Source organism: Pelecanus crispus, chromosome 4, assembly GCF_030463565.1.
Source record: "Pelecanus crispus isolate bPelCri1 chromosome 4, bPelCri1.pri, whole genome shotgun sequence".
Lineage (NCBI taxonomy): Eukaryota > Metazoa > Chordata > Aves > Pelecaniformes > Pelecanidae > Pelecanus > Pelecanus crispus.
In genome coordinates, this window is record NC_134646.1 from 77,661,972 (window position 1) to 77,685,754 (window position 23,783).

At 40.6% G+C, this 23,783-nt stretch overlaps 2 protein-coding genes across 3 annotated transcripts in view; both read left to right on the forward strand.

Moving 5' to 3' along the window:
• Positions 1-6,703: 6,703 nt before the first annotated feature.
• Positions 6,704-15,325, forward strand: HAUS3 (HAUS augmin like complex subunit 3). 2 transcript variants are annotated; one of them, XM_075709798.1, is made up of 5 exons: positions 6,704-6,741; positions 8,160-9,207; positions 10,312-10,748; positions 12,424-12,652; positions 13,957-15,325. In XM_075709798.1, exons 2-5 carry the CDS (start codon positions 8,281-8,283, stop codon positions 14,188-14,190), a joined length of 1,827 nt encoding a protein of 608 aa, XP_075565913.1. In that variant the 5' UTR covers positions 6,704-6,741; positions 8,160-8,280; the 3' UTR covers positions 14,191-15,325. The 2 variants fall into 2 exon arrangements, with proteins under 2 accessions (XP_075565913.1, XP_009476680.1); XM_009478405.2 differs by lacking the exon at positions 6,704-6,741 and having other exon boundaries at positions 6,989-9,207.
• A 1,263-nt stretch (positions 15,326-16,588) lies between these two features.
• Positions 16,589-23,783, forward strand: part of POLN (DNA polymerase nu) — a 102,478-nt gene continuing 95,283 nt past the window's right edge. The window contains exons 1-2 of the mRNA XM_075709796.1: positions 16,589-16,781; positions 20,300-20,361. Coding sequence (XP_075565911.1) covers positions 16,649-16,781; positions 20,300-20,361 — 195 coding nt within the window. The 5' untranslated portion in view covers positions 16,589-16,648. The remainder of the gene's footprint in view (positions 16,782-20,299; positions 20,362-23,783) is intronic.

A 23,783-nucleotide genomic window follows, 5' to 3' on the forward strand; every position in this document is an offset into this window, starting at 1 on the left:
ACAAAAATGAGCATTTTAGTTTGTTACTGGGAGAGATGAGAGGAGGGACAGGACTGAAATCCTTTTGCTAACTCCATCATTATACTCTCAGCTATAGTCTGTGACATCCACTGTTTTTTGTTTCAGTTTGTCAAGCATGTTGCACTTAAATACAGCGATGTCTTAAAAATACAGAAATAGTAGTTTTAAGTTGGAATCGTGGCAAGTAGCTTATCGATATGTTTATGTTTGATTCAAATAAGCTGAGCTGCTGAATCAGTAAAAATATTCAAGCGCAAAGCACAGGAAACTATTTTTTTAATCAAAGCTTTCTTTGAAATCACCACTATCACAGAATAAGCATAAAATACAATCCAGCACATTGCTAGCTTATTATAAATTAATCTCCAACAGCAAAAAAGCTATACTAAACATTTAGCAGCGCCATATTTTGGGACATCACCACTTTTCTCAGCACAAGAAAGAACTGCATGGGGTAACAGAATTATGACGAATATGGTGGCACTATTTTTGTAAATCCTGTACAGCTTCTTTCCTGACATTGGTAATGTCTTAGGAGTTGTTTATAAGAGAAGTAAGTTTCCTCATTTTGCTAGTGATGGGTGTTTCAAATTTAATATTAAAAGTCCAGAAGCTTGCCTTGCCTATCAGGATGAAAATGTTTTGTCAAAGCCTCTTTAAATGGAAAAGAGCCTTAAATTATAATTAAATTCATGATGATATAACCATCAGCTTCCTCTGAAAGAGGTACTTTAAAGTGGTTTCAGTGGCAAAGTTCTCAGTTATTATTCTAGAAACCGTGAATTACCCAGTGATTTTAAGGACCGTGGCATGCAACAAAGGTATGATTATGGTGTGGTGGACAGAGGAGGAGTGGAGGGCTGGCATTACTGCTGCCAGAAGAGCTGCGTTTGGAATAGCAGGGATTGCTGCTGGGAGGAGGCTGATTGCCTTTTCCCACTATGATTTTACGTTCCCCAGGCTGAGGATGCAGCCCCCGTAAAAGCCTCCCCAAAGCTTGCTCTCCTGTGCCACTGCTGTGCAAAGGAACCACTGCCCCACTGGGGAGGAGCCGGCTGGAGTTCCATGGGAGAGGGGGAGCACAGGAGGGAAAGGGGAAGGATCAGGCTGGTCCTTCACGGTCCCTGCCGAGCCCTGGTGCGCGTTCCACACAAAGGTTCAGTTTCTTAGGAACAAAACCCATTTGCAGACAGCCCAGCTGATCAGCCCCGCTCTGGGTTTTAATCCAAAATAGGGCCAGAGGAGTAAACAAACAATTTTCTAGAAAAAAAAGCCAAACTTGTGCATCATATGTCTAAATACACTAGGAGCGTAAGCGCAAACGTGTAGGCGCTTCGTTTTTTATTTATGGCACCGAATCCAACAAAGCTGAAGAAAACGAATCACTCTGACCTGCTTTTCTGGGAATGCAAGGTCTCAGAATGAACTCTTATCGTTCCTCTAGAGAGTAGATAGATACATGTGCTTGGGAGAGAAAGCCAGCTGGTGCCAAATTTCTGTCTTCTGACTTTGTTATAATAAAAGTTCACATGGCACTTCAAAAGCTGTACTTAATTCAGAATATAAATTTGCCAAAAGCAATGAATTACCTTTTAGGACAGGGTGTTTTCAAAGAATGGTTGGTACTCCAGCAATCTGCAGCAGTGGCCTCTAACATCCTGCTGCTGCTACGAGCAGATGTGCAGTATGATGCAAAATGAAAAAAGCTTCTACGCTGCTACAGTTCATCAGCTAAAAACTTATTCCCACGACTTCTCTCTTGTTTTTTTGCTGTTTTTTTTTCTTCCACAAACCAAAACAAACCAAAATCCTGACGCGGTAATAAGCACAAGACTTTTGTAAGAGTTTGCCATGTGACAGAGGTATCCCAGTGGGAGGGTTTATACTGGCCAGCTGCAATGCCTATATGATGGCAACCGCCCTCCTCGGCTATTTTTTACAGCCTTGGCCAATGGGTAACCGATAGCGTCTCTCTGAGGTATCAGGCACAATGATGTCATATTTTGCAGTGGAACAAACGCAACATGGCATCGATGGAATAGTGCAGAGCTTGCAGACATCTTTCCAGAAATGTCTATGTCTTAATCTCCTGGAATCCACCATAAAATGGGTTGTAAATGCAATATGCTATCTAAGCAACCTCTCCAGTTCTCAGACACAGATGCAGAACAACTGCTCCTAGAACGGAAAAAAAGGGTAAGGTAAGCCTTTAATTATATTTTGACTGAACCCAACCAAGAAAAAAATAAATCAGAGAAAAACAATCGTGACCCATAAGGAGCTGCAAAAGCAAACACCGAAGCACATGGGGCTGTGGTTGGGTGGGGAAAGGGGCTGCAAGAAATTGCAAAGATACGTATCTTTGTATCATGTTGTTAGGGGAAGGCTGTTGTTTTAATCTCTGACCTAAAAGCCAATCGATGGTCTAAGAAATGAAAATTTGTTTCACATTAGAGGCTTGTTCTTTCAAAATGAGAACTTTAAGTGCACAATGTTCTGACCTAAAATATTTCAATTCTAGCCTGAATTCCTATGCCAGCGGGGATTATGAGATCATGCTGTCTGTCAACTCCTCTTTCGTCCATCTGTTCCCCTCCTCCTTTTCTTGATAACTTTTGAACCTTCAGGCTAATTTTCACCAAATTTGGCAAAGCAGAGATAGGACGGAGGCTGCAACGATAATCTGTGGTGAAAACTTCCAGGAAAATTCCATGTCTGCGTAGAAAGAGAAATAAATCGTTTCCTGCACTGACTGTGCCCGAAAGCTGGCCCAGTTGAGCTCTTCACTCTTTCGAGAGGTGGCTACTGGCCAGCACGTATGTAGTTCCAAACCAGCTACAGAATGAGCATATAGTCCTGCTTGCCAAGCTAAACAGATGGGGACGTAAGTTTTGTGAAAGGCCATGAGGGAGGTGGGACATCGTATGCGTACAAGTCTGGAAAGAGGGAGAGGAACCGGTCACACAGGGAACCGAAGGCATTAGTTGCAGCAATCCAGATGGACAATTTGATAGACAAAAACCAGCCAATATTTTATCAGATGCATCTTCTTTCATCTAGGATGTGGACTTCAGTAGCAGAGCTGAATTGCTCTCATGACAACAGAATTTTAGAAAGTTTTCTAGGTGTTTAAAATTTGCTTTTGCTCAGGCATTTTTTACATGAGTAACACTGATATTTATGAAACTTAAAAAACCCGATACTGTGAAGCACAAGCCTTCAAAATAGTACTGTAGGACAAGTTGATTTTCATGCAATTAGCTGGCTGAACTGAAACAGCATCATCTTATGAAATAAGCCAGTGAATGCTTTGCCCTCCCCCATTGGAAAGACACAATGCACTCTATCTGCAAGATGATTTGAAAACTTCAGCTAGCCTAAATTGCAGCTGCATATCAGGCTGTAATCTGATGGGGAGGAATTCAACACTACAGCTCTTTTTACCCATGAGAACTCCCTGCCAGGTCAGGGTTTAATTTAAAAGCGTGTCTTGCACAGACCACATTATACCAGAAATCAACAAACTGCACTTTGCAGGCAATACAGGTGCTGATTTTGATCTAGAAAACTTCATGCGAGTTAGTCTTAGCTGGGCTGAGCTGCAAGGTTGCTCATTTCCCTGTGTTGATTCATTTCAACAACTGCATTAAGTGAGATTAGGGAAGCTGCACATTTAGGACATGTAGTGGGAGGGCTCAGCCACCCACATCCAGACTGGGTCAATGCCTCATCAGGGTGAAATGTGGAGATAACATTTCTGGATGCAATAAATTACTTCTTTCTAGAATAGCTGGCCTTAGAAACCACAAGAAAAAAAACGCCATTCTGAATTTAGTCTTCAGCAGTGCAGAGGATCTAATTCAAGAGCTATTAGTGGGTGAGCTGCTCCATAGTAGCAACCACAATGTAATTAAGCTTAACACTGTAAGAAGAGAGCAAGACAAATAAAGCAGACATATACTCAATTTTAAGAAAACGACCTATACAAAAATGGGGAAAAATGCCAGGAAACCCTAAATGAGCAGTCCAAAAGCAAGAAGCCTACAAACATCCAGAAGGCTTAAAAAATGCTGTACTAGAAGCCCAGGTAAAATGTCTGACACCAACATAAAACCGTGGCCCAAACCGCCCCCCTGCATGACTCGATGAGAAAGTTCAGGAGGCTACCACGAGGCAAGTCGGGAAATCCAGAAAAATGTGGCACGTGAAAAGCAAACAGGGAATGAAGATGGCTAAACTTGAGGAGTGGCTGATCAAGGATGCTCAAACTGTTAGTGAGAATCCTTTGGATTAGATGATCTTAGAGGTCTTTTCCAACCTTAATGATTCTATTCTATTCTATTCTATTCTATTCTATTCTATTCTATTCTATTCTATTCTATTCTATTCTATTCTATTCTATTCTATTCTGGCATGGAGGAACAGCAGGCAGGAGAGAGTTAATAAAAGGGCTGCTGGTGCTGTTGTTCTGAGGCCTGGAACAGATCCTCCTGGAAGACATGTCCTGTGGAAGACAGAGAAGCAATTAGAGACAGCCAGCATGGCTCCACCAAGAGCAAATCGTGCCTGACTGATCTAGTGGCCTTCTATGATGGAGTGACTGCATCAGTGGATGAGGGAAGAACACGGATATCATCTGCCTAGACTTCTGTAAGGCAAAGGCACAGTCCTCCTCAACATTCTTGACGCTAAATTGGAGAGTTACGGGTCTGACAGATAGACTGTTAGATGGATAAGGAGTTGGCTGGATGGACGCATCCAAAGAGTTACAGTCAATGGCTCCATGTCCAAGTGGAAATCGGTAATGAGCGGGGGGACGGTGGCTGATGAGGATATATTGGATGGTGCAGGACCTGAGCATGGTGTAGAGGAAGAAGAACAGAGGCGGACTGGCTTCCAAGGTGGCTGTTGCTTGGAGACTGGCTGGGCATTGATCTGCTTGTGGGAGGTTGGAAGTGATTTCCTTTCCTTTGGGAAGTCTGCATGGTGCTCGACTCAGAACCAGCCCTTGCAATGCCAAGAGGTTCTTCCCAAAATGAGAAGAGGTCCCGCAGTCATTGCCAAGAGCTTTCTGGTGCCTCTGTGAGCAGCAGCAGCCAAAAAGCCAAGAAAATGGAGCACCATAAGGAAGGGCATCGGAAACAAGGATTTTGTAGAAAACCTTGGTGCACCCACGCCTTGAGGACTGCGTGCAGCCTCGTCTCTGCACCTCAAGCAAGGCGCAGCGATGTTAAAAAGGTGCAGAGGAGGTCAACTGAAATTGGGGGACGGGGCACTTGCTTCTCAGGGACCAAATTTTGGAACTCCCCAAACTGGAGAGGACAGAACTGAAGGGAAATTTACTGGTGGTTACTAACTCGCTACGAAGGGCAGAGATAAGGTAAATGCAGAGGTGGTGTTTGCCAAATCCTGCAATGCTAGAGCTGAGGGTCAGTTGATGTGATTAGGAGAGGGTTAAAAAACAACTAAGAAAGTGCTTTTTTAAGCAGCAGGTAGTGACATTCTGGAATGTTGCCTTGTGAACTTTTGGGGGGTACCAGCAGGTTCAGAAAGGGATTAGACAAAGTCATGGACATAAAGTCCATGAAAAAATACTAAAAGGACTAGGCAGGGATGAATCACCAACACAGCAACTGCGGACACAAAGGGTGGTGGCCACCACTAGCCACGTCTCTCAGCTTTGGCGACGCTGGTGGACACACGGGTCTGAAGCCCGGTTTTGGTCAAAGCTCAGCAACTGCAGTCAAGTCTCCCCTGTCCCCGCACCACGGGCCCCAGAACGGCCGCAGGCCACGGCGGAGGGGAGCGCAGGGGAGGCGAGGGGAAAGGGGCGGAGGGGAGGCGAGGGGAGGCGAGGGGAGCGGGGCGCAGGGGAGCTGAGGGGAGGAAGCTGAGGGGAGCGGGGCGCAGGGGAGCCGAGGGGAGCTGAGGGGAGGGAGCCGAGGGGCGCTGAGGGGAGCTGAAGGGAGCTGAGGGGAGGGAGCCGAGGGGCGCTGAGGAGAGCTGAAGGGAGCTGAGGGGAGGGAGCCGAGGGGCGCTGAGGAGAGCTGAAGGGAGCTGAGGGGAGGGAGCCGAGGGGCGCTGAGGAGAGCTGAAGGGAGCTGAGGGGAGGGAGCCGAGGGGCGCTGAGGGGCGCTGAGGGGCGCCGAGGGGCGCCGAGGGGCGCCGAGGGGCGCCGCGGGGAGCGGGGCGGGGCGGAGCGCGGCCCAGGCGAGCCCTGAGGTGAGGCGCGGGCCGGCCCCGCCTCCCGCCCCCGCTCCTCGCGCAGAGCCCCGCCCCGCCCCGCCCCACCCTGCCCCGCCGCGGGGCGCCCCGCCCGCGAGACGTCACTGGTCAGCGTGCCGGCGCCGGCCAACCCCCGCGCAGGCCCCCCCGCCCCCCTCTGGCGCGCGGCGGGCGAGGCGCGCCTGCGCGGAAGCGCGGCGGCGGGGGGTGGGGGGCAGGAGGGGCGAGGCGTGTTCGCGCAGGCGCAGTCGGCGGCGGGCGGCCGCGCGAGAGTTAGCGCGTGGCGGGCGTTTCGAGCCGTTGGTGCCGCCGGCGGCCCCGCCCCTCCCGCGCGGCTGGGGCCCGGCTCCCTCAGGCCGGGGCGGGGACGCGGACGCTGCCGACGCTTCCGCCGACGCTTGCCCGGCCCGCCCGCTGCGTTCTGCGGCTCATCTCCCCTCCCTTCCCCTTCCCCTTCCCCTTCCCGCCGGGCCGCCGCAGAGGCAGCGCGCTGTGGTGAGTACCGAGTGGTGCGGGGTCGGGGCTCGCTCGCACCGGGAGCGGGGCAGCCGCCGCGGCGTCCCCTCTCCCCTCCGTCTCCTCGTCCTGCCCTGTTCTGTTCCGGGGCGGCTTTTAGCCGAGATCCCCTTGGGGCTGTAGGCAGCAGCTGCCCCGGGGCTGGGGCCTGGCCGGCGGGCGTTGGGGGAGAAGGCCCCTGAGGGCCCCGCTCGTGGGGGCTGAGCTGGCTGTGGCGATCGCGCGTCCCCGTGCTGGGGACGGGGGTCGTGTGGAGCTTCCTCAGGGGTCCTGACGTGTGACTTGTGGTGTTTGGTGGCGGCTTGAGCGGCAGTGTCAGCGTGCCTTAATGATCTGCGTACACGTAGGTAAAGCTATGTGCGCTCCTTTTTATTTATTTTGACCGCAGCCCTTTTTTAGCGTGGAAGGCAGAGGGCAGTTGGAAGGCTGCCCTGTGACATGAAACTTGCATAACAAATCCTGTCTCTTATATAATCTGTAACCCTAAGATAAATTAAGCACACATAGAATTTCAGAAGGATGCGTTTACTTGTTCAGCACTCATGCCCTCCTGGCCGGCTGGCAAAGTGGGTTTTTCTGGTGGTATGTATGTTTCTAGAAACAAAGTATTAAGTAATACCAAACTAAAAAAAAACCCTGGTTATTACCAGTGTATTGCAGACAAGGCCTGCTGACTTTCTTGATAATTTATGCTATTCTTTGCCATCTCTTGTGCTCCCTTTAGGATCCTAAAGCTGATGATTTGTTTGCTGGGAAACAGCAAACCAGCAAACTCCTTTTTCTTGTAACTTTTAAGTTGTGACTGGTTTTGCAAGAGTATTTACACTTAATTTTAATCTATTATAATTGATCAAAACCCACATTACTATGTTGAGATATTTTTATGTTAAAGGATGTCTTGTTCCATTTTCAGAGGAAACTTTTAAATGGAGGTTTAGAAGACAAGATTCTGCTTGCTGCTGAAGTTAAAAAAAAATCTTTATAAGCAAGATCTTGTAACATCACTGTAGTTTTGTTTTTAGAACAAGCTGAAAGCTCCTCTCATTTTGGAAGAGTTAAAATGATTGTGGGTGGGGTTTTTTATTTAATGTGAGGAAAACTATGTAAGTAAATCACTTTTGCAGGCCAGTGAATTACTCAATGTTTACACCTGTTGCTTTTAAATTAGTGGTAGTGTTCTATTTTAACAGTAAATTTTTGTGAATTAAGGAAAAACGTAAGTGTTTGCAAAGATCAGGGATTTAATTGATGTAAAAATGTGTGTCCTGATTTGAGGAACAAAATATATTAAGACATCCCTGAAATAAAAATTGGTTTCTATTCTTTGAATAGCCACTCTAATCCAGAACAGCATTCAGTTTTCTGGTGTGATCTAACACTTCCTTTTTCCTGTGCAGACTTTTTTTATTAAAATACTGAATATTCATTTAAAGTGACAAAAAAAAATTACAACTGGAATAATACCCCAGGTTTTTTCATGTATTTGGACCTTTTCTGCTTACAAAAAATATTTTAATCATGAGCTGTGGAAATGATTTTGTGGAAACTCTTAAGAAAATTGGATATCCAAAAGCTGATGAACTTACTGGAGAAGATTTTGACTGGCTGTTTGAGTCTTCAGAAGAGAAATCGTTCCTGGAGTGGTTTTGTGGGAATGTAAATGAGCAGCATGTGGTATCTGAAAAAGAACTGCAAGATTTTGATAGTCTTCTTGAGTCTGGTAAGCCCATTTTGGAAGGAAATGCACTGGATGAAGTCCTTAAAACCTTGAAGCCGATGGATTCAAAGAACAGCAGCCAAAAGGAGGAGGAAGAAGAGGAGGAGGAACTGAAGAAATTAGAGGATGAGCTTCAAGATCTTCAGAAGTTAAAAAAACTTCAAATTCATCGGCATAATAAGCTTCAAATGATGGTTTCTGCAAACAGCCATATGTTACAAACATTAAAAAGCAAAGAGGAAGAAGCACATAAAGATTTGAAAGAAGGACTGGAAGTGTTTACTGCAGCAAATAATAAGCTTAATAATGAACTGCTGTCTCTTACGGATGCAGCTAAGAAATTGGCCTCTTTCTTCACTGCTTCAGATTCAGAACAAGGGTCGTGTCCACATCCAGTGTTTTTTTCCCAACTTTCTTTAGACAGGTATTTGTCTCAGGAAGAACAAAGCACCGCAGCACTTACCTTGTACATAAAAAAACATTTTTATCAAGGTATGCCTGAATGGGTTGAAAAGTCACATGACGACAGCTTTCAGCTTACCGATATAACCAAACAAGTCACTTGTGATGAGACTAATGAAGTTTGTGAAGAGCATCAAGAGATTGCCAGGCTCCAAACAGCATATATTTGTGCTCAACATCAGCTAATTCAAATGCAAGCTAAAGAGGCGAGCATGAATTCAGCTATAAAATGTGCGGAGAGCATGCTACAGTCCTTCAAGAACAAGGTAAGCTGCAAAAGGTGATAAAAGGTAGTGGAGTTTTAAACAGGCAGGCGTGTTCAACTGGATCTGGTAAAAGGAATTGCTGAGTTATTGTTATTTCGACTATTTTTACGTAGTGAAATTGCACTTTTATGAAGTTTTAGTCTTGCTCACAGAAATTCTCATGTGAAATAGCTTCAATTTCTATAGTTAGAAATTCTTCAGTATGGCAGAGTAACTTTAATTCTACTTTCCAGAATAACTACCTTAAAAAACCTAGAATTTAGTAGTACCTTTCCAGTTTAGTTTAACTTTGAAATTTCAAATTCTAACTGGCTCTCAGTTGTTTGTACAACAAACAAAAGCTTAACTTTGGTTGAAATTTTGTGGTATTGAGGAGCTAATATAAATGTATTCCTGTTTATATTCTGTAGCATAAACCTGAAAAGTTTTAGTTCACTGACTTTTGAAACTCAAGTACTTGTAATATGGTGACGTTATGGTGGTGTGTTTTAAATACCAAATAAATGAATTGGAAGCCCCAGAAATCTCTCAAGTGAGTGACAGGCAGATGTGACTACTGGAATGTGAAGAAATCATAACAGAAGGGAAAATATTAACTTATGCCAGTCATGGACTAACTTGAGGCATCATGTCAGTTTGTATATTTTCATTTATGGATGACTAGCATATAGGGCTTGGTTGATTAGCGTAATTTGAAAAAGATTGATTCTGATAGTAGTGTTGATAGTCATCCGACTGAATATAAAACAATATGTTTGCATGTGAGATTTCAGTTAGGCGTGCTTGAAATCTGGGTGCTAAGTAAAATACAGCTTCTCTGTTTTTTTTTCACAACAAACTATTTCCTGGCCTGGCAATAGAATGAAATTACTACTTACTGAAATACATTTATTTGATATCCACTTTTTAAATCTGTATTTACCTTATGTTGTAAAGTTCTGTAAAACTGCTTGTGGAGTTTTCATTTAGTTTTGTAGATATGAGTGATGCAGTGATTTTAATGTAATGTTAAGTACGTGAAGCTTGTGTGAACTGAAGAAGTGTGTTAGGGAAGTGGCTTGGAGGGAGGTATGAAGAAATTGACAAATACTTTGCTTTATGTAGGATATTGGAAAACAAGAAAACCTCGATGCCAAAATATCTAGTTTAAATGATGAAATTTCAACAATTCAACAAGAAATAACTCAGATAAACAATGAAGAGCTGCTTCCCCTTCTGAAAGAGAATGCACGGCTTTTGAGCGCGCCGGTGGTGAAAGGATACTTGGATCATCAGATTGCTCGGCAGGACTATCATGCTTCAAGACAAGATGAAATAAGCAGGCACTTGATAAGACAGAAAGCATCATTTGAACTCATTGAGCTAGCCTTTGAAATGGAGTTGAAGAAACATAAGGAGATCTGCTGTCAACTTGAGAATTTGGTAGAATCTCTGAAGCAGAGCAGTAATGAGTTGCAACAGAGACTACAGGTGATTACTGAGCAAACTCAACACGCAAAGCCAAGAAACACTATTAGTTCAGAGGATGGTTTCTCTTGCAGGTAAGCGTTATAGTCGCTATTGAACTTTGACTTACTTTGAAATAATACTGGGGAGATAAAGGCTTAGGCAAGCTAAGCCTTTTCTGTTGCTAAGTTCTTAGTTACTTGCTATAGCTAATTAGTATTTTGAATTCTTCAGAACTGAAGCCTTCAAGGTATGAGATTTGACTCTTGCTTATCCTTTGAAATTCTTTTCAGGTTTGCCTGAGGAAAAACTGTTCAGTTATCAGGCTCATTAATATTGCTGAAGCATTCCCAAGCAATCCAGAATATAATGAATGTTTAAAGCCAAACCCATCTTACATGGTGCCCTGATCTAGGACCTCTTGAAATTTGTATTAGAAGTATAGATGTAGACAGCTCTTAATAACAATGATTTCCCAGATCATATGCATGGCCTCATCAGCTTAGTCTGCAAAAACCCCCACGTGGTAGAGCAGAGGAACGGCTCCTTGAATACATGAAATGTTCAGCTCATTTTTACTGCTTGATTTGCCATTTGGCTTCGATGTCCTGTCACCCATGTAGGAGTCTGGTTTTTCACCATCTAAGAAATTAAGTCTCCTTGTAGCTCAGGTGATACAGTAGGAATGTGCGCTGTGTTGCTGTAACTTCAAGACTCTAAGCCTTTTGATGAGGTCTATTGTATAATTATAGGTGTATTGATGTCAGACTTTTCCTCCTTCTTTAAAATGGTGCTGTAAGTGTTTCTTAACAATTAAGTGATAGTTAAGTATGCTCTTGCACAGTGAGTAACTGCAAGAATAAGGCAGCATTAATTTTGCTCCCATTGTGTGTTTGCATTGGCAACTTGTAACACTTTTGTTCAGATTTATTAAGTCTCTAAATGACTGAATCAGAGTGTTGTCTGGCTACTTTTTAACTTTTTTTTATTTTTTAAAAAAGGCATGTATTAGTATTCATGATTGTGAATTGGAAAAAGTGAAAAACCCCAAAAGGTTTGTAAGCAGAAGACACTTGAAAGAAACTCAGTTAATTTTGAAATATAGCTCCTGCTCTTATTAAAGCCAATCTGATAATATATTGGGGCTCAGCTCCTGAAGATTTTAATATGTAGAGGTGGTAGTAGCAACTGAGCAAAGTCACCTGTAATCGTGTTAGACTCTTCCTGATGCAGTGTAAAGGTACAGTTTGGTACAGCAGGTATTGCTGTCTTTTGCATGACTCGTAACTAATTGGAGAATTTCTTAACAGTCTCTTCATAGATAGAAAATGGGAAATACTCCAGTAAGCTTGAAAATGTCAAAAAGATGTCTCTTATTTCTCACTGGCCATCGAAGTCTGCTGTTTTTCAGCACTTAAAAAAAGTTGGATCTTACTTTGCTGTCCTTGAAGTGTCGGGAAATAGCTGGCAAAAGCACATTGCCAACTTCTGTTTGCATTCATTGTGTACTTATTAACTGTTACTTTGGTATTTCATTGCGGTTAATCTAATATTGAAATATTTTGGAGTCCTCTTAATCATGTACTAGCTATATATAGATAGAATCATTAAATCAGTGGGAGCTACAGCAGTGTAGTAAGAAAACCCTGAGCAGTACTGTCCTTTACTAGTCCTCTGACTTCTCAACATGAACATCTTCTCTTGACTAATAATGACAGGAGCTCTTAGGAAACTTAGAAATGCTTGTGTGTCTAACTTCATTTGTTACAGGCTATATCAGCTTCTGGAAGGAGAAAATAAAAAACAACAATTGTTTAAAACATACAAAAGCCTGGAGCAGATGGCTCAGCAGTTAAAGCAGGACTGTGCTACAGTACAAGATCAGCTAGCAGCATCTTCTCAAGAACAGTCTCTCCTTTTGTCCAAGCTACAAAGTGATGTAGATACTCTTCATGATGCTCTGTATCATGGAGGAAATCAGTTACAACTCAGTAGTCGGGTAAGCCCTTATCTAGTTATTAAAATTATTACATTAATGTGTGTCATGTTCTTTTACTGAGAAAAATGTAGTATGAAGGCTGTAGACACACAAACTGGCTCCCACATGTCAGCAGCAAATTTGTTAGCATAATGATGATGGGCCCGGTGTTTACATTATTCTTAGCAAATGTTGGATTTCGTAAATGTTGGCAGGTAATAATTTTTTGTTTCTGAGCCGATTGTTGCATCCAACTTTTAATTCCTTTCAAAGGCATATACAGTCCTGTATTACTAGTAAGTTTATGGCGTGGGAAATATGTCATCTGGATATGGTGTCGCTGGAAGATTCATTAAAATTTCTTTTTACTTCAGATGGGCGTTTTTTTCCCTGTTACCCATAACACCTGAATAGTACAGTTTGGCCCCTTAAAAAGCCCATTATTTGGACAAAATAAGAATATCATAATTCTGAAGGACAGTTGTAGTAGGACAATCCTGCTACAGAGCTCCCAGGTGTTGGGTTTAGAGCCTCTTTTAAAGGGGAATAGGGGTTGTTAAATGCAACTTGTTATGGTTTTTAAATAGTTGTAGGTATCTCAAAAGTGGATTGAGGGAAGTCTTCTGTTACATGGTTGACTACATAAAATATATTTAACTCTTCCATCTCAAGTGAATTTGCAACATATAGAACAGTTTTATTAAAAAATAAAACTTACTACTTGAAACAATATGTATTTAGGGATTACATGTTATTAAATCAATCAAATACCTTTCTATTGATTCAAGTTACCTCTGAAAACATAGTGACATCTCTTCCTATTGCTACTGTTTATCAAGAAAAAGAATTCCTTTAATAAGGAAATAATGTGCAAGTGGATGACTAGCCTACTTACACTGAACTGTCATAAGAATGACAATTGGGAAAATTGTAGCTGGTAATTAATGATTCAATTTTAAAACTGAATTGGCTTTTTTCTTGTGGGTTTTTTTGTTCCCTTTTAAGACTTGGCTAGCTATGAAGACTTGATAGAAAATGTTATTCAACCATCTATCTAGTTGAGGGCCGGATTCTTATGGTCTTAACTCATCTGGCTTAGTAAACAAAATTACATTTTCCTAACCTGATGTGAGTACAGTTACATGGAGCTTAAAAGTTACATAAATTGAATGGAAACCCTTATCACCTGTGTTTCTATTTCTTGTGATGACTTTTCACTTACAAATGAAAATGGCTTCCAAAAGGAAAAAACTTTTATATTTCTAGTTCAGCTAGTGTATTAACAATATAAAAGTAATAATTTTTTGTCTTGTGTTTTTTGTTAGGAACTTACCGAGCAATTTCATCAACTGGAAGTTGATTTAAATAAACTAAATCAACTCCTGATGGATCTGATTGCTGATGTGAAGTCAAAGAGAAACTTTTTAGAGTCCAGTAAGCTACATCAGATGGAAAGAAACTTGTATGTGTATTTTTTCAAAGACGAAGACCACTTGAAAGAGATGGTGGAGAAGCTTGAGCAGCAGTCTGAGGCTAAAGCCAGTGGTCTGGAAGATTAGAATTTCACCACCAGTGAAGTTCTTAGTGTTTAAACTTCATTGTACTCTTAAGAAAGGAGAACATGTTAATGTAAACTGGCTACAAGTTTATGGAATGATAAGTATTAGCTTATCAAGCCTAACATTTATCTATCATTGCAATGTATGTTTAGCTGCCACAGTTACCAAGTTTGGATTGTACACTGCTTTATGGCTTTTGGCATCTGCCCACTGAGTTCAAATCTCAGTTTTGTCAAAGTTCTTTGATATGAAGTAATACATTGGTTGTTTGAATGAATTACATTCAGGCTGCTCTTCTGCTAGCCTGTATGTTGATTTCCATTGCACACAGCACAGCACAAAAAGGAACATTTCATACCCTTGAGATAAGTTCTCTTGCATGATAAGAACGTTTGATATGTGAACTGAAAAGTAAATGTGGAGAAGGCATTCCAGATTTTGGAACATGAATGTAATGTGCTCATTCTGAAGAGGAGAGTTCTCCAAGGCAGATGTTCCGTGATTATTTCCCTTACAGCTCTCCTAAGATTTGGTTTTGTTAGAAATGTGTTGGGAGTATGTACCAGAATCTTTTTCAAGTACCAAGACCATCTGTTTTAGGACCATTCTGATATTTAACTTAACCTGTGGCCTATCTTCTCCATTGAAACCAGCCCATACTCATGTACTGGGCTCTTCAAATTAAAATAATTTTAAATTTACCTTTTGGACTGCTGAGTTTGCTGTATAATTTATAATGATAGGCATTTCAATTCAGAGTCCTAATGCTTTCATACTTCTACTTTCATGTGCATTGTTAGACTGTTTATCAAATTTTTATACAGCTTCCTAATATACCAATGGAACTAAACAGGCTTTTATAGTATGATAACTTTCAGTCTTTTATATTTTGATGGGATCAGCTGTGCTTGCTTTCAAGTGGTGTACATACTGATGAAGGTTAGTGAATTAGCTTTAACTTCAGTAACAGTAGTCTTAAAACTATTTTGATGACAGACTTTTAATGTGAGTATAACTTATTTTTAAATGTTTAAAATTTTTTTAACTTACTGGTTGGATGTCTTTGTATCTGGATTTTGTGCTGCTTAACTCTACACATTGTGTTTATTATTAAATGCCAAACACTGTAAATTCAGTTCAGTGTTGTCAAAATTTATGGTGAATCTGCGTGTTGGTTTTAGGTGTGTCTTCATGCATAGTGTCTAGTTTATATTTAGTCTGCTAGGTTCTCATTTTGATATGCCCCTGAGGCTTTAAGACTGCTGCTTCCCACCCTGAGAAGGCAGGGAGCGTTTTTACCCTGTGTAGGAAAGAAGCGTTGCTCTTAATTATGGAAGTTAGGAGGAGTTGTGCATGGGGAAAGATATGTAAGCAGAGGAAATATTGTTTACTTGATGGTTAAACTTGACTTGATAGTCTACTCAGGCACTGGATTTAGTAGGAGAAGACGAGTGCAAGAGGAGTCCAGTTATTAACTTGTATAGGAATAATTTACTTAACAGCAGTTTTTGGTAGAGCAGTTGACTTGTACAGCTTGAATCCTTTAAATATTTTGAAAATATTGGGTATTTATCTTGTGTTTGTGGTGAGTTTTATGCATTGTTCTGGTCTAACTATATAAAATCAACAAAGTCATCAGTATGGACACAGTTGTTCCCAATTTTCCTGTATTGTATCTAGGGGCTCTCCAAGTATTGCGGAATGTGGCTACACGTCAACTGGAAAAGCAACTGCTTTTCAAAAAACGATAAAGTTTAGAACAGCAGTAGCTACAGTCAGAGCTTGTAGAGACTTTAGATGTTGCTGATCTGTTTCTTAAATTGACAAATAAACTATAGTAACTATTTTAATATTATTAATATTTAATAGTGCTTGAGTACATCAATTATACAAGGTTTAAGGAATAGAGGTCTTTCATGATAAATATTTTCTGAAATAACACATCACTAATGTTTGTGTATCATTATAGTAATACTTGTTTCTTTCATCTTGTGTTGCTCTAATTTGGCAGTTACTTGAAAGGGGTTTTTTTTGATAAAATCTGAGGACCCATAACAGTAAATGTTTGCATATGCTAGATACAGACTAGTTTAAAGATATTAAGGAAGGGGGAAGTATTTTGGACATAAATGATAATAGTTTTATTTGTCAGATTTTTTTATTAGAAGGTAGCTTTACTTAATAGGACTGCTTAATTTGTTATCAGTGTATTAGAATGCTGTTTCAAAGAAGTTTCACTTTGTGGTTTTTGTAAATTACTACAATTTGCTAATTTTTATTTACAATACTTAGAAACTGATAGGCATGTCAGGGAGGAATTTTCTGTCGAGGAGAATGAATGGCTGAACATTTGCTGTATTTTGTCTTTAATTTCAATGGAATATAAGTGCAGATTGTTCTGTGGCCCTGATACCATGCATAATTTGTGTGTGTTCTTTGTTTAGGTTTAATCTTAAAAATGGAATTGTACACATCATACATAGGATGTGAGACTTCTAAAGTGCCTTTGTCTGATACCGCTCAGAAGATTATGACAGCTTTGCAGTCTATTCCTGTAGGAGAAGTTCAGACTAAGAGAAAAAATAACCAGAGTGAGTAAATCTTGGCCTGTTCAAGTGTTTCTATTTTCAGTTGAAAAAACTGAAACACAAACAAACAAAACAATATCAAACCTCTGGTCCCTATTTAAAAAGAAGAAAAAAGTGAGCGTTTAGGTTTCCAGGTTTAGAAAAGAAATTAAGCTGTAACTGTGACATTTGCTGGTACTTTTCTGATTAAATAATGCTATGTGAGTATAAGGAACTAGGATATTACCAGTACCCTCAATTTCATTTTTTTCTTCCTGTTCCTGCTGTGTGGTATAGAAGCAGATGAGAATTTCAAATTGTTAATTAACTAATACTGTAAATTAAATGTATACATTAACTTAATTCTGGACTAGATGTTTAAAGATCACTAGAGCTACTGTGAACTTACCAGAAGGCCTGTGAACTCTCCAGACTCATGTCTGTCTTTTAAACACATGTTCATTAGCAACTCACTCCTTGTGAAATTCTAGGGGGAAGAGTGAACAAGTCCCAGTGGTAGAGCAAATTAGGTAATGTTAAAAGTGCCTCAGCAGATCTTTGACTCTGTTGAGCAAATATTAGTCAGAATGTTGTGGATACTAGGGAGGTTTTGTAAGATGGAATTTTTATTCTCAATTCTGTGTATTTCATAGTCTGCCAGGCTTGTAGCTCTGGAAAGAAGTAGATAGAAAGTTAAGAGTTTTGCTCAATTTCAGTTGTCTGTTTTCTCCTGAGAACTAGATCCTGGAACATTATCTGGTTGATGGGATTTAAATCTAGCATTTGTTCTTGTGTACATGGTGTTCGTTGCAGCCTCAGTTTTATGTAAATAACAGTTCAGGCTCTTCTTTCAGTAGTAAAGTATTGGATCAGTGGAGCCTGATGGTGTGGCAGTGAAAAGGGTAGTAGTTCATTGCTGTGTAAATCAGTGATACACATTTGAAGAAATATGGGATGCGTTCATTTTAAAATGGGACATTTGGACCAAAACTCAGCTTACTTTAAAGAAAATCGGATCTCTTTTCAGACTCAGCCGTTCTGCTTTGCTTGCTACCTTGTCATTTTCCTTTCCTTGATTTTCCTGTGTAGTGTTTTTTGTCTTGGACTCCGGAACTCTCTCTACTGTGTGATATCTGTGTTGTGTAATGTTGTCTGCTCTTGATCCATTCACTCTCTGTCAAGCTGTAAAATTACATATTATCTTTTAAAAAACACCATGAAGGTGTCTGGTATCTTTAGCCAAATGAGCTTGCTGTCGTCTTTGTAGTGCTGCTAAACCCTTACTCACTGGGGAGTGAAGAACAGTATAAAGCATTTAGTGGCAGCAGGTCATATGACTAGCTTTTCTTGCTCTTTTCTGTGTAGTAATTACTCACAATTGTTTCTAGTGTACAGGCTTAAGAACAAATTTATTTGAATTGCTTTTAGGAAATTGCCTGAATGTATAGCTTTAGCTGATCAGCGTGGATCTGGAGAGAAGAAAAAGTTTGCCTCCCTTAAAAAAACCCAAACCAAAACCTGTCATTTTAGTTGGTTTCAAACTGTATTGAACTGTATTTTATTGATAGATCTTTAAAGATTAAATTTTACTTACTGGACAAACTGTCTTTAGAAGGTAAATATTGGGTTCAAATAGGACAAATATCTACGATGTTGAACTAGAAGGTGAGATTCTGTGGTTATCTTGGCGGTAGAGCTTGTAATGGTCCCATCTATCCTTAAAGGAGTTTGAAGGCAAGGCTGGGTTTCTGCTGCCATCTGGTGATACTTTTTCATAAACCAGAAATTTGAGGTTGCGTAGCTCTTCAGATACCTGTCGTACTGAATACTGTGTGCTGAAGGAGAGAAATGTAATCCTCATCATCTTCTCAGGAGGGTGAATTTGTCAAGAAAAAAGTATCTAGCTGTGAAACAATTGAAAGCACTGAATGTAAACTCAGTTACAATCATTCTTAAATTATAATTTTATTGTTGTAGGAAGTGTCAAGAAAACCAAACCTAAAATGTTTGAAGCTACAAATACAGTTATGCCATATTTGCTATTCTAACAGCTCAGGTTAGAAGTCTGAGCTGGAGATAAATAACTGATGATACACATACACCAACATGAACCTGCATGTAATACTATAAAGTGATAAGCTTGGTTTCTTCTGGAGGCTAAGCTAGTTAGTCTTTGTAAATGCTTTTTTTTTTCCTAGTATTTTAAGTACAGGGTCCTGGTTTGCCTTGACAAAATTTTTTTAAAACAATCTCAGTAAATAGGAATAGATCACCTTATGCTTTGTTTGACATTGGTCATCAGCACATTAGATTCAGAAAGTGTCTTGCTGCTGGTAATGGAAATTTCATAGCTGGACACAGTAGTGGAGTGTTGTACTTGGTAGGGACCAGGATTCAGAAGGGCACAAAATACATATTTTGCCTGTGAGGTGTCTTTTGGCTGGACAGTAAAAGAATCTAGAAATAAAGGAATCCTAACTAATTGCAAATTCTGGAGAGACCCAGACTTCAGAGGAATTCTTTTTTTCCCTGTTCCCGTTCCTGTACCTACTGAGTTTGTAATTACTGCTAGCCTGTTGCCCCTTGTTCTTTTATTCCAGTCTTCGCTTGCCTCCCCTCTTCTTGGGGATACTGGGCAGCGTTGAGGGCAGAAAAGAGAAGGCATGTCCTAACTTCATTTAGCACAGTGCAGAGTCCTGACATGCATTAACAAAGCCTTCTTTAAACTACAGCATCTGTCTGCTTTCAGAGCTGTCGGCTGAGTATCACTGGTAGTTCAGTGGCTAACAGCTGTGCTGCAGCACAGGGCTCTGTCTTAGACGCGGCACTGATAGTCGTCCTGCTTCTTGTGGTGCTAGTCCTTATCTTACCTTTCTGTCAGTTCAGTAGGTCTGAATTCTCCTTGCTCCCTGTTCTTGTCTGGTCTTACAATACCTGTTCTACTACAAGAATGAACAATGTGATAAAATTATCCTCTGCAGATGAAGCATGGTTGGTTCTCTGTAGGGCATGATATGCTAAAGATGTATATGCAAATAGTGTTTTACTGAAGAAAATTACTGTGGAATTATCTTAATTCCAAGGAAACACTTAAACTGTGTGAAGTGTGTAGGGTTTTGGGGTTTTTTGGTTTTTTTTTGTTTTGGTTTTCTTTTTTTTTCTTCTTGCCCATCCCCCCAGCTTTACTTTGACCAAGATGGGATGTGTTTTCTTGAAAGAAGGAAATATGCATATTTGTGGTATTATAGTAATGCCTCTTCTGAATACCATGGAAGATGTTTGTCTGCTTTGAGCAAACTTGAATTAATTTTTTCTTATGGGGACAGAGCATGCTTTTGCATATGCATATTTAGGAACCTGCAGGGCCCTTTTAGGCATGAATGATAGTAATTGGAGGAAAATGGTTGTCATGGAAGATTTTATTGTAATTGTTTTAGGTTTGGTAGAAGTGTCAATAATGTAACACCGTATGTAATCTAAGTTATATACACTGGTCTCAGATTCATTTGTATTGTAAAATGTTTCCCATTCTTTTTTTAAAGGTATAGAGAAGACAAAGGAAAATAAACTAGGTGATAAGGATGCACACCTGAAAAATGAAAAGGCAAGCATATTGTAAGATTGAAGACCACTAAAAGCAGTCTTTTTATAGCAGGTTTGAAGTTGTTATAGACTGGCTCTTTCCTAACAAGCTTTATCGCAATATATTGCATACGCTCACAGTTCAGATAACTTTCCTCTGCCTTATTTTGTACTTGGCATCTATTTATCTATGAGAGTCTTGGCCCCACTTCTGTTATCCTTTTTGTAGGAAGTTAGTCTTTTGTGACAGATAATAATAAATGAGGCTGCTATGTTTAGGTAATTACCAGGGTTTAAAAATGTTCTCAAGCCCCTGTCACTGAACAATCACTAGCACATAAAGTGAGCTGATTCATATGAAAAATTACTTTGTATTAGGAAGTTTAATTTTTGGTTTAATTATCTCTCTGAATTTGGTTTAATGTGCATGTGAGTGAGTGCCAGTACAAGAATGGGAAGAAATAACTGCGGCAGCCCCAACTCAGGCTGTGATTGTAAGATCCATTGAGTTGATTGATCAGTTGTAGATACTGCGAGTGTATTCCTGTCCTAGCTGCAAATTTCAGTCTTCCTTACTCTGACTCCTGTGGATGTTTGTTGTGATTTAACCCCAGCCGGCAACTGAGCACCACACAGCTGCTTGTTCACTCACCCCTGTGGGATGGGGGAGAGAATCGGAAGGGTAAAAGTGAGAAGGCTCGTGGGTTCAGGTAGAGACAGTTTAATAGGTAAAGCAAAAGCCACTCAAGCAAATCAAAGCAAAACAAACCTCCCATCAGCAGGCAGGTAGGTGTTCAGCCATCTCCAGGAAAGCAGGGCTCCATCACGCCTAACAGTTACTTGGGAAGACAAACGCCATCACTCCAAATGTCATAGAATCATAGAATCGTTTAGGTTGGAAAAGACCTTTAAGATCATCCAGTCCAACCATTAACCTACACTACCAAGTCTACTCTAAGCCAATCAAGGGTAGACTAGACTAAACTATGTCCCAAACCATGTCCCCCCCTTCCTTCTTCTTCCCCCAGCTTTATATATGCTGAGCATGATGTCATATGGTGTGGAATATCCCTTGGGTCAGTTGGGGTCAGCTGTCCTAGCCGTGTCCCCTCCCAGCTTCTTGTGCACCCCCATGCTACTTGCTGGTGGGGTCGGGTGGGGTGAGGAGCAGAAAAGGCCTTGAGTCTGCATAAGCACTGCTCGGCAGCAATGGAAACATCCCTGTATTATCAACACTGTTTCCAGCACAAATCCAAAACATAGCCCCATACTGGCTACTGTGAAGAAAATTAACTCTATCCCAGCCAAAACCAGCACAATGTTGCACACTTCAAGTCCATTCCGGTTGCTCAAGATGCAGAAAACTGGTTTCTTTTGTGGGGTGGGATAGTTTCCTACAAATTATATTGGCTCATAGATAGACATGCAGCTGTGGGTGCACATGGATAGTAGCAGAACCCCTTCTTGTGATGATGAGGTGCTACTTTTGACTCACTGCATCTAGTGAAATTTTCCCACATCCACATAAATTATGAAACTACATCATGGGAATTGTCTTCTCTGCTTCCAGCCATGTCATTATTTCTAGTAGAAGATCAGTTCTTCCTGGAAGCGGCTGCTTCTCTCTGTGGTTAATTGTAGGTCCAGCTGTATTATTCTGACTTGATAATTAAATTGGTTTGTTCTTATTTTTGAACCTTTAAAAGAGACTTGCTTATTCCTGATTCTGTAATTATTTGAGTGTCCTAATTCAAATTCTACTGTGTTAAACAATAAAACTATTTGCAGTTTGCCTGGAGAATACACTTGAGCAAATTAGTTGTCTTTCTGTGGCTCTTAAACATTTTGTCCTGCTGTGGTATTATTTTTCCACTTATGGTTAACTTTTTATAGTGTCCACTTCTTGATTAGCATTGCCCAACTCCAGTTGCCTTTGCTCAGAATGACCACTGTTCGTTTTGGTAGCAGCAAAAGCTTAATTAGCTACCTTTTTCTGTTTACTTAGAACCTGTTAATTGCACTTTTGCTGTGGAGTTGATCCTGTGAAGTATGATCTTGAGCAGTCTAAGCCTTTTTCATCTTTTGACTTCATAGTTCTGAGGCTTGGGAACACAGAAACTGGGTTGAGGAATATTGCAAAACTAGAAAAAAGAAATTATTGGTTTTGTCATTCTGGCTTGCTCAATCAATACAGATTGAATAGAGATGGACGATATCCTTTGATCAGTGAAAACTGTCGTCTTGGGGAATGGATGAGAGCCCTGCACAGCAGTAACTTGTGGTTCTTTTGAAGTGAGAAGGCCTTAGTTTTTGGAATGATAATGACAGCAGAGGTACTGAAGAGACTTGCTGTGCTACAGGAGCAGAAACTATAGTAATTATGAGAGGCTTCAGTTACTTTTCAGTGGACTGGGTGAATATTATGCCAATGCGTGGTGCTGAGACTAAAAATTAGGAGACAGCTGCTTTGTGGAATGGTTAGAGAACTCAGAAGAGAAACTGGTTTTTATTTGATTCTGTGTAAGATCAGATTCAAAATCTTCGTACTGAAAGATGCTCTGACAGGGACTATAATCTTTCCAAGGTGTTAAAAGATAGGTAAGTCACTACAGGAATGCTTCATTTCAAAAAAGGAAACTACATAAAAATGAAGGAGCTTTTAAAAGAAAATACATGGAATTTCCCCTCCAAAACCAAAACATTTGTAGGTAGTTAGGTATTTATTCAAAACAGAATATTGGACGCTTAAAATGAATACTAAAATCTGTGCAGGAAAGAGAAGTATGGCTAAGGGACAGTATGAATGACACTACTAAAAAATGTCATCATGCAAAAAGCTGCACTTACCAGACTTTGTATTCTTTTTAGTTGCCTCATTTGAGTAAGTTAAATGTAAATATACAATAGTATGGTCCAAATAAACTTTGAGAAACAGATTGCAAATGCATCACTAATAATACGTCATTTTTTTTAAATGCATCAGGAGTTGACAGCTTGCCAGCTCCTGTAAGACCTGTTGATGACCAAGGCATAAGAGCAGTATTGAGGGAAGATACAACTCTGTATATCTGTAAACAGTTAAACACACATTTACCTTGGAGAATCTTGGAAAGGTTGCCGGTTGCCATTTGAGAGTCCTTGTTTATGAAATCAAGACAGAGGATCTATCTCAGCTGAAGATGTTGTAGAAGAAACTAGCAAAATAAACAGTAAGAAAATACTAGGACCAGTAGCATATCAAGGAAATTTCTGAAGGAAATCAAGGATGAAGGAGTAGAATCATAACATTACCATGCAACTTCTTGCTTAATGCTATTTATGCATGCTCCTGTAAAGGGATCCAGGGACTATCTGGAGTAGGAAAGCTGTTCTGGGCATAGTGGATTAAACAGAATAGAATATAATACTTATTCATACACCTGATAATACTTCTTCAGTGCAACT